General features: G+C 39.8%; 2 protein-coding genes across 3 annotated transcripts; one reads left to right on the top strand and one right to left on the bottom strand.

Annotated features, from left to right (window-relative positions):
* Positions 1 to 5,477: 5,477 nt before the first annotated feature.
* On the bottom strand, positions 5,478 to 6,576 carry LOC134218320 (uncharacterized). Its single transcript, XM_062697263.1, has 2 exons — positions 6,429 to 6,576; positions 5,478 to 6,349 (listed from the first exon to the last, which is right to left on the bottom strand). Exons 1-2 carry the CDS (start codon positions 6,574 to 6,576, stop codon positions 5,622 to 5,624), a joined length of 876 nt encoding a protein of 291 aa, XP_062553247.1. The 3' UTR covers positions 5,478 to 5,621.
* Positions 6,577 to 7,421, top strand: LOC134218318 (uncharacterized). Of its 2 annotated transcripts, none has more exons than XM_062697261.1 (3): positions 6,577 to 6,994; positions 7,060 to 7,240; positions 7,305 to 7,421. In XM_062697261.1, exons 1-3 carry the CDS (start codon positions 6,811 to 6,813, stop codon positions 7,339 to 7,341), a joined length of 402 nt encoding a protein of 133 aa, XP_062553245.1. In that variant the 5' UTR covers positions 6,577 to 6,810; the 3' UTR covers positions 7,342 to 7,421. The 2 variants fall into 2 exon arrangements, with proteins under 2 accessions (XP_062553245.1, XP_062553246.1); XM_062697262.1 differs by having other exon boundaries at positions 7,308 to 7,363.
* Positions 7,422 to 10,913: the final 3,492 nt, after the last annotated feature.

Genomic DNA, 10,913 nt, shown 5'->3' with positions numbered 1-10,913 from the left:
CAACACAGCCTCCCGTATCGGTACACCTGGAGATCGCCACTGCAGACAGAATCACAAATCGACCACGTTCTGATTGATGGACGGCACTTCTCCGACATTATCGACGTCAGGACATATCGTGGCGCTAACATCGACTCTGACCACTATCTGGTGATGGTTAAACTGCGCCCAAAACTATCCGTCATCAACAATGTTCGGTACCGACGACCGCCGCGGTACGACCTAGAGGGACTGAAGCAACCTGATGTCGCCACTGCATACGCGCAGCATCTCGAGGCAGCGTTGCCGGAAGAGGGTGAGCTCGATGGGGCCCCTCTTGAGGACTGCTGGAATACAGTCAAAGCGGAGAACAACGTCGGGTATATGGGTCGAAGTCGACGGAACGATTGGTTCGACGAAGAGTGCAGACAGATTCTGGAGGAGAAGGACGCAGCGCGGGCGGTCGCGCTGCAGCAAGGTACCCGGCAGAACGTGGAACGTTATAGACGGAAGCGGAGACAGCAGACCCGCCTTTTTCAGGAGAAGAAACGCCACCTGGAAGAAGCGGAGTGCGAGGAGATGGAACAGCTGTGCCGTTCTCAAGATACACGCAAGTTCTATCAGAAGCTCAACGCATCCCGCAAAGGCTTCGTGCCGCGAGCCGAAATGTGCCGGGATAAGGATGGGAGCATCTTGACGGACGAACGTGTGGTGATCGAAAGGTGGAAGCAGCACTACGAGGAACATCTGAATGGCACTGAGAGTACAGGCAATGAAAGTCAAGGCAGCGGAGGAGATGACTACGTCAGTTCAGCGGACGATGGAAGCCAACCAGCCCCCATCTTGAGCGAAGTTAAGAATGTCATTCAACAGCTAAAGACCAATAAAGCAGCTGGTAAGGATGGTATCGGAGCTGAGCTCATCAAGATAGCTCCGGAAAAGCTGGCCACTTGCCTGCACAAACTGATAGTCAGAATCTGGGAAACTGAACAGCTACCAGTCACCATTAGTGAACGAGTTCGTGGGAAGCTATCAAGCCGGCTTCGTTGACGGCCGCTCGACAACGGACCAGATCTTTACTGTACGGCAAATCCTTAAAAAATGCCGTGAATACCAGGTACCATCTGTTCGTTGATTTCAAGGCGGCATACGACAGTATAGACCGCGTAGAGCTATGGAAAATTATGGACGAGAACAGCTTCCCTGGGAAGCTTACCAGACTGATCAAAGCAACGGTGGATGGTGTGCAAAACTGTTTGAAGATTTCGGGCGAACACTCCAGTTCGTTCGAATCGCGCCGGCGACTAAGACAAGGCGATGGACTTTCGTGCCTGTTGTTCAGCATTGCGCTAGAAGGTGTCATGCGGAGAGCCGGGTGTAACAGCCGGGGTACGATTTTCAACAGATCCAGTCAATTTATTTGCTTCGCGGATGACATGGAACGAGCATAAAATGTATATGGAAAAATCAACTAAATATATGGGAAAACAAAACCCAATCACTCTATGAGTATTCATCCCGAAGGTCCTATAGAAATTCCGTTGGAAGTTCTTTTAGGAATGTATGGTTTTACTAAAGGAATTTTCGTGGGGTTTCCAGGAGGAGCCTCTGAAGGATTTTTCGAAGGGATCACTAAATTGCTGCTAACCGTAAGTCAAGCACAAACAAATGACAAAGAAATTCTTGGTGGAATCATCCAACTTTTTCCTGAAGAAGTTTTCCAGATGAGTTACCGAACGAATTTCTGGATTTTTTAAATAAATTTCGAAAACAATTGCAAGATAAATTCTCGAATAAACTCATTTCTTTGAATAAATGTGAAGGGTTCGCTTACGAAATTTCCGAAAGAATTCCTTTAAAAAAATCAGAAAGAATTCCTAGAGCAGCGGTTATCAACCTGGGGTACATGTTTCCTTAGGGGTACCTTCACTGGCCCCAGGGGGTACCTCTAACAAAAATGCGTAATGGCGGATACATTACAATTCCAATTAAAACTTATTTATAAATTAGTAATAAGCATGACGATTAGTAACTTGAAACCTAGTTAATCCTACCAACAACAACCAGCACAATGTATGAAAAGCAGTGGGACAAAAGGCGAGAAGAACAAATCAACGAAGGAGCAAATTTTGAAAATCTAATGAAATATATCAGATTGAGACAAAAAATGTTGAATAATATGATTTTCAACTAAAATCTAAAGGTCTGCAAGACCCAAAAGGTTCGGGAGCCTCTTTTCAAGAAACTCGAAAACATCCTTTCAAGAAGCTCAGAGACCACTTTTCATACGGCTCGGAAGCATATTTTCAACAGGCTCATTTCAAGAGACTCGGAAGCCTTCTTTGAAGCGGCTCGAATGCTTCCTTTCAAGAAGCTCAGAGACCACTTTTCATACGGCTCGGAAGCATTCATGCAACAGGTTTGGAAGGCTAATTTCAAGAGGCTCCGATTCCTTCGTTCAAAAGGCTCGGAAGTCTCCTTTCAAGAAGCTCAGAGACCACCATGCAAACTGCTCGGAAGCAGCCTTCCAACAGGCTCGGAATCCTTCTTTCAAAAGGCACGGAAGCCTTCATTCAAGAGGATCGGAAGCTTATGAAAATCCACAAAGTCTTGTAGGAAGCTTGACGTATAAACTGAATTGGTAAGTATTGAATTTGAAAGCTTCCGGAATAACAAAAAATTTAAACAATTTTTGGATAAAAACCATGTGAATAATGGAGAGCCACATATCCTGTTAGTCTTCGCTTCTGTGATAGTTACGCTTCTGTGATAAAAAAAATAGGGGCACCTAAATTAATGCAAAAGTTGGAAGGGGCACCTCACAAGAAAAAGTTTGAGAACCCTGTCCTAAAAGAGTTTTCAAAGGATTTTACAAATGGGTTTTCACCAAATTTCTTGAAGGATTTTTCAAAACAAATACTGAAGAAATTCTTGAACAAATTCTTTAAGCAATATTTGAAGAATTCTTCAACCCTCTTCCACCCATGATATCTGTAACCTTCTAACCTTCATCGAAATGTTTCAACAAAAAGCAATATTTGGCACATTTTTATGGTTCCATAAGACTGCAAATATAATCAATTTTGAGAACGAATAGTTAAACTATTGAAAACAATCAATTAACTATTGATAAACAATTCTTAAAGATTATTCCTTCCTATTGAAATCCTTGAAGTCGTGGGAGGGAAAGGGTTAAGGACATTTATGAAGAAATTTTCGAAAGAATCTCTGAATAGCTTCCCGAAAGAATTCATGAAGGAATTTTTTATGAAAATTTAAAAAAAAGAATTCCAAAGAAACTCCGAGAGGAATTTTTTGGAAGAATTACTAAACGAAATTCCCAAGGAAAGTATCAAGGAACTTCCATAGAAATGACTGGAGCAATTTCGTTAAGGAATACCCGAAATTATTTCCGAAGAAATTTCTGGAAGAATTCTATTTCCGATGGATTTTCCGAAGCAATAGGTAAAGGAATCCCTAAAGAAATGTTCAAATGAGTTCATAAAACACTCGAAGAAATTCTAAAATAAACTTCCTAGTAATTTCTAAAAGAATTTTTGATGGAGTGCCAATGGAAATTTACGGAGGATTTTCGAACGTATTTCCCAAGAAATCCCTATTGGTATTTCTGAACGAAAATCCCAAATAAATTTTCGGGACAATGTCTTAAGGAGCTGTAGAGTAATTTCTGGGAGAAATTTTCTAGAAATACTTGAGGGCAGGGTCAGCAGGATCCATGTCCAGAGGCTTGATGATCCCTCCCCAGTAGACCTATTCATGTTTTCAAAAAGTATCGAAAATTCAACCGGTCAGCCCAGAATAAACAGGAAGGTCAAGTTTACCCACCTTTTCCTAAATTCCCATCAACTGAAGTCTGTTTAAAAAAGTCGTTGATCAAAATATAGCTCAGAATACCACGAACAGGAGCTCAAATATCAAAAAGAAGGTCTACCGAAATGTGTATGATATTGCCTAGTCAAGTACGAGACACTGAAGACGGCCTTACTGTTGAGGTAGAAATACATATCTGTCAAAAGCACAATAAATAAGTGGAATTAAACGGAATAGCACACACTCGTCTTATGACAAGGTGATATTTCAATTTTCTCATTACAATTTCAACCTAAATCCATTTTTGTAATTTAGAAACTTCTTCAGTTAGAACAGCCATGTTTTGAGTTCCATAGAAAAGTTAACAATATGATATAGGATTTATGGCATATTTGGATCTGTTTCATCTGGGCTACCATGCGTCTCCATGGAAAACCAATTTACAGCTTTGACGAAGCTAGGCGCAATGCAAGGTTGGTTTTCACCATAAAGCAGACTTTATCACATGATACCAGATCTTTCCGAATGCATATTTGTTTTGGAGAAGCTTCGCATTTTTAGCTACAATTTGAAATTGAATACATGTATGTCGAATTGTTCTGTTTTTTCAGTCTGTGAGACCTAAAAAAAATGTTTAAAATAAAGTGGCCGGGCCACTGCTGCTGCATCTTCGTTGCGCTAAAACATATAATATATTATGCGATAAAAACGAGGTGACCAAAACATCCATTGAAATCACTTGTCATAAGACGAGTTTGTACAATCCAATTGAATTCCACCACTTAATTGTATCTTGACAGATACTCGACTAAGTCGAGTCAAGTACGAGACACTGAAGACGGCCTTACTGTTGAGGTCGAAATACGTATCTGTCAAGATACAATTAAGCGGTGGAATTCAATGGGATTGTACAAACTCGTCTTATGACAAGTGAAGACATTACACTAAAAAGCGCAAAATTATTTTTCTTAATCCATTGAAATGATTTTGACGACACACTACTCATTGAGTTACATATATACTTAAAAGTTTTTTTTATCGAATTTCTCAAAACAAAATAAAGACAAGTCAGCTAAAGCAAATACATTTTTTACCGATCTGCTAAAGCAAATACATTTTTTTCTTCTTCTTCTTATTGGCATTGCATCCCCACATTGGGACAGAGCCGCCTCGCAGCTTAGTGTTCATTAAGCACTTCCACAGTTATTAACTGCGAGGTTTCTAAGCCAGGTTACCATTTTTGCATTCGTATTATCATGAGGCTAGTACGATGATGCTTTTATGCCCAGGGAAGTCGAGACAATTTCCAATCCGAAAATTGCCTAGACCGGCACCGGGAATCGAACCCAGCCACCCTCAGCATGGTCTTGCTTTGTAGCCGTGCGTCTTAACGCAAGGCTAAGGAGGGCCCCTCCTTTTTTACAAGTCTGCAAATACATTTTTTACAAGTCTGCAAATGATGGAAACATGCAATCATGAGTTGTGTTGGTATCAAATAATTCATTATTTATTTTGTTATACACATAGTTGACCAATAAAAAAATAAACGAAGACTTTATATGAGAAATGAAATTTAAAAAATAGTCTCAATACTGGTGGCATGATTTTCGGATAAAAAAAATAGTTATTTCAAATATCATTCAGGTTTTTTAAATAAATAAGTTTATTTCATTTGTGTTTTTTACAAATCATTCACACGGTCATTCTTTAACCACACGTATCGATGCTTATACAGTAACAATTTCTTCGGAATCGCCACCTTTGGCATCAGTCTTTGGTACAACAACTTCTCTCTGCGTAGAAGCGACTGATTAGGCAGATTTGAAATACCGTTTTCGTTTATTGAAGCTTTTCCTTTTTGGTGGCTCTGTTGTGGTAGTTGTAGGTTCTTCAGTTGCTTCATCCAAGTCGTCCACATCGTGAGACGTTTCTTCGCTGGTCGGAGAATAATCGATCTGATCTCCGTCACCGGTGTCGAGGTCTTGTAGTAAATTTATCGGTTGGGTCAGAACGTTGAAAGAAATAGAAGGACCCCCGAGCTTACACTTCGAGTATAAATTGGAACAATCTTCAAACGTGGTGGCATTATTATTGTCGTTGGAACGATATCTTCTAAAGATATCCACTCCAAATACCGACGTTGCAAATTTCAGTATCGGATCATGTTTCTCCCGCACACTTACTTCACAAACAAATCGTTTTCTACAATCTTTTGAATGCACTCCCAGAAAACTCAATCCCATATCTGTGACCAAATCGGTCCAGTACAGTTCCGAGTCCATATAGTCCGGCGAGCGTTTGGATCTTGAGTACACAACCGAGTTGCGGTCCCAGGGATGATGGTGATGTTCATAGCTTGGCGGTGGCGATTCACGAATGATGATCGGAGCACAGCCTCCTCCATGTTTCTTTCCTCCGAATCCCTTGAAAAAGGCCCAGATGACGAACAAACCCAACAGGATGGAACCTTTGACGATCGCCAGCACATACGCTGCAATACCCCAACCCCATCCCCAGCCCCATCCACCATGTAACCAATCTGTAAAAGTAAAACAAATGATCATCAAGAAAAATATTTTAATTTATTCCAGCATAAACCAATTCATCGGACCACTCACATTTACTACCATCAACCTGACGACTTTGCTCCCGATCCGGCGATTCAGCTATCCGTGGTGACTCCACTGCAGTATCGGCCGTCACTACCGTGCACAATGCCACCATCACAACCACCAGCAGCGCAATCACTGTCCTTCGGTTAGCCATGCTGGCTGCTCCCTCCTGAATATTACACATCAACAAGCTGAACTGCACTAAATCGACAGGAAATAAACATTGGCAGTATTTATAGGTGGAAGTGGCGCAAAGGTTGACCCACGATTCCGCCATGCTAATTGGTACTAATCAACGAAACCATTTGACCAGTTGGTCGCATTATAAAACCAAATCTTGTGGTCAAAATTTGCTTTTAGTATAATTTCGTGATTCAGAGCAGTGACAATGATCAGGACCGTTAGGCTGTGCGTCGAGGTGAAGGCTATTCTGACCATTCTCGTTGTGTGCTACGTTACAGGTGTTGCCTACGGTTTCAGCAGGAAGGGAGACCGTGATCTATCTTCGGCCGATTTGAAGGAAGTAAGTGCTCGAGCTTCACAGGCTGTGGAAGCTTACTACGGGCAAATGTGTAAGTTGGCAAATTTCCACATAAAGTAAAGAAATGAACAGAATTATGTATCACTGGTACTGCAGGGTTTCGCTTGTGGCAAGGTCCGATGATAATGGTGCTTAAATATACAGCCATCTTGGGACTCTTGATGTTCACCTTCGGTACCACAGCAATTCAGGGAGCAGTTGTGTACAACAAGCAAACAAGCGAAAATGCCGCGAACCAAAAACCTGTTGTAATTGATGGTTATGTGGAAAGTTATGGGTAAGTTCATGGAAGTACAAAACAAGGGTATGTTTTTTTTTAATGTTTAATCTTTCAATTGCAGAAGTCCTTCACAACCACACAAACATTTCTGGGGATAGGAAAACTTGCGTCTAAAGCGAACTAATTTTAAAAATAAGACTGAATAAATATGTAACATAAATTATTTATTTATTAAACGAACAAATTGTTGAAATTTTAAAATAATTGTTTTATTTTCGTTTTAATATTGGCAAGCATTTTGATCAGTTATATTTGTTTAGTAGAGCGAACTATAATCGTGTTAATTAAATTAATGAAATTAAAGTAAATAATTGGAACGTGCTCATCAGATTAGTTCTTCAACAGATCCAGGTTTGAACAGAGCGTGGCAAGTATATCCAATAAGACATCAAAGTTACTTCTCATCCTGCTTTACTTCCATCGAAACTGTGGCCGCAATGCCCAACTGTTGCCATTTTGGGGACTGTGAAGATTCTCGTCGGATTCGTATCTGCGGTAGCTGTTATTGGCTGCTGCTCTTGCAGTTTAATTGGTACATCTATTAGCATTAGCATTAGCATTGAACATTTCGCACAAATTAGTAGGTGGTACAAGCCAAGACTATTGTATGAGATAGGATCACTTTCATCCGTTACCACAGATATTGATTTGGGACTAATCACTTATCTCTTAGATACAAGCAATGCACTCTCCAATAGTCAAGATTTGTCCTGGCCACGTCCTTGCGAATGCTGGGAAGGGGAAGGATGGTTAGTTGGACACCTACTTAAGAAAGATGCAAAGAACTCTATGACCTTTCATAGGTGCCACGGGAGGTTTTGGGATTGTGTGGGGGAGGTTATAACAGTAGGAAATTGTTTTGGTAGAACGTAAAAAACAGAAAAAAACTAAGACAGAAATACAAAGTAAGAAAAGGACGAGCCTGGAATTGAACTCACAACCTCCTGCTTATGAGGCAGAAGCGGTAGCCACTAGACCACCGAGCTCGTCTTGCAGTTTAATTGGTACATCGCAGCAAAAATTCCAGTGCGTTCACATTGAGTCCGGTATTATTATTTTACTAGGAAATGGTGTATAGTGTCTAAGGCAATTAAATTGAAAAAATGAAAAAATAATAAATATATTTTAACTAATAAATAAAAGTGTTCATCAAAAACAAAGCACACTGAGGCAAATGGACATAAGAATTATTCAAAAACTTTATGGAAATGTGCCACAATGCCCATCGACGCTTGAGAACTTCAGAGGCGTATTCACGTTCCGAGTCGTGGGTAGGACAATTAGGAACGGGCAATTTGGGCAAAAACTCTGATGATAACGTTAGCATTAAGCGATTCACATAAATTTGAAGGTGTTACAACCCTAGACTGTTGTAAGAGAGTAGCATCTCCACAGGAATCCGTTACCACAGTGGCACCAACAGTCCAACAGTCGAGATCTTGGCCACGTACTTGCGAATATTTTAGGAGAAAGACAACTATTGAAGAAATTCGCCGAAGAGAACTCTACGACGCCCCATAGGTGCTATTCACACCGCTGGGCGACAGTAGCCGGTGTCAGCATAATGGCCAAACCCTTCCTATTTAAGGAGTGTTTTAGGAAGAGGTCAAAGCATATCACGAGGAACATGTATGAAAGAAAAAGAAACAAAAAAAATCTCGATACTGTTGTATATTGCGCAACAATTATTATCAATCTTCGTGAAATTTAGTAGTGTTAGCAAAGCAAAAATTGTAGTTTAGTGAACTTAACTTTCAAAACAAATTGAATTACCTTTAAGTAAAAAATATATATAAAATAAGATGATGAATGACCTAGATTACATCTATCTAGTTTGTACCACACTCAACGCAAAGGCAGAACATAACAGTGCACTCAACCGTATACTGACGGTAGTTTATACGGCATAGTTGTAAGTACCTGAAATGAAAAATAGTAAAATCTTAATTAAAGAGTTGAATAAAATAGCAGGAGTAAAAAAATAGCGATGGAACGAACGGAAATAGGATCAGCAAGGATTCGGATTCGTAAGGAAGTGAGAAACTATTTGAGTGAGTAGGAATAATCATGTAACTTTAAAAACTGTGTAAAAAATGTAATTACTTCTTATAGTTTTTGAGCTACTCCGAAAAGTTGCTGCGAAATAAATAGCGTATCCAAACAGGTGCCACAAGGGTTTTACAATAAATTGTTAGGAAGGCATAGCAGTAGGAATCGTTTTGGTGGAATACGAAACACATGCAGAATAGGAAAGAGACGAACCTGCGATCGAGCCCACAACCTCCTGCTTATAGTGGGCTTCGTTGCCGTGCGGTTAGCGACCACCGAGCTTGTCTCCGATTTGGGCAACTGTTCTGGTGATGAGAAATCGATGCACATTCTACCTATACTGCCGATGAAAGCATAACCGTCCCATGTTGATAATAAATCCATTCCAATGTGGACCAGTTTGCTTGCGGTGGCATATAATCAATTCTAAAATATTTAATCAGGACTTGAAAAGTTCTTGTGGAGAATACTCACATAATATGAGATTTTTTTTCACTTTTCAGGACAAACATTACTTTTCCAAGATTATTAAGGCCTTCCAAGAAACTGACATTTGACAAATTTGTAAAAATTTCTCAATGGTTTCAATCAATTATTGCTAACTACTTGGATTTTATATCAACTTTCAGAAATGGTTATGCATCTATCGATTGAATGCAAACTGCCAAGAAATCACATGATTGTCAAATAATCTTTTTGGGAGCTCAGAATTCTCTATCGATCAGGTTTCAAGTGGGTTTTTGGATTTTTGTGGTTCCTCAGATTTCAATAAATCTTCTGAGGCTTGTATAAAACTTTTTTTCGTGGGCTTAATGGCTTCTAACATTCAAACAGCAACATGCGCTTAAACTCCGTTCTTAGTGAAATTCAAACAACTGGATCAAAGTAATTTTTCAAAGAGACATCGAGCTGGATGTGGATGAATTCGAAATATTCTGAATTATTCAGAAAGACTTTGAATGATTCTTAATGTTTCGAAATAATCAAACGATTGAAAAATATGTGGTAAAGCAGAATTAAAAAAATAGAATTAACCTTCTTTGCAAGATTTAAAAAAAATCGGAAAATGAACTAAATCGGGAAATTAGAATGTCTGTCCCTGCGCTTCGTTTTATTGAAGCGTAACCTGATTTTCAGATCATACTTATTTACCGAGTTACCGGTTTCGTTCAATTCACTAATGAAATTGGCCAAATTTTAATTCCATTTTGCAGCTCTTTGGCAGAATCAATGAAAAAATGGGACAAATTGAGGATTTTTTAGATTACGACGGGACAGCCCAATAAGGTCTAAAAAACGGGACTGTCCCGTTAAATACGGTACGTATGGTCAGCCTACCAGGTACCCATATAAGGTGTAAAGTATTAACTGAATTCAGTTCCTCAATTTGAGTTCGACATGCGATTACTAACTTCGACCTTAACCCAAGCAGCACGCGCAACATCTTTCAAATAGGTGTTTGTTCCTAATAAATTGCATTGAAGGCACTGGCAATACATCGAGTCACATTAAAGCCACTTCCCTGTTTCAGAAAATCACAATGTTTCATTTCCGTTAAGGTGGCGTCGCAATATTCTACCCATCTGACTTCTTGGGTGGTTTAAAATTCGATGTGTTTCAT

The sequence above is a fragment of the Armigeres subalbatus genome, chromosome 2 (genome assembly GCF_024139115.2).
Source record: "Armigeres subalbatus isolate Guangzhou_Male chromosome 2, GZ_Asu_2, whole genome shotgun sequence".
NCBI classification, from domain to species: domain Eukaryota; kingdom Metazoa; phylum Arthropoda; class Insecta; order Diptera; family Culicidae; genus Armigeres; species Armigeres subalbatus.
Note: the sequence above shows the minus strand (reverse complement) of the source record. Positions and strands in the feature narration are given on the sequence as shown.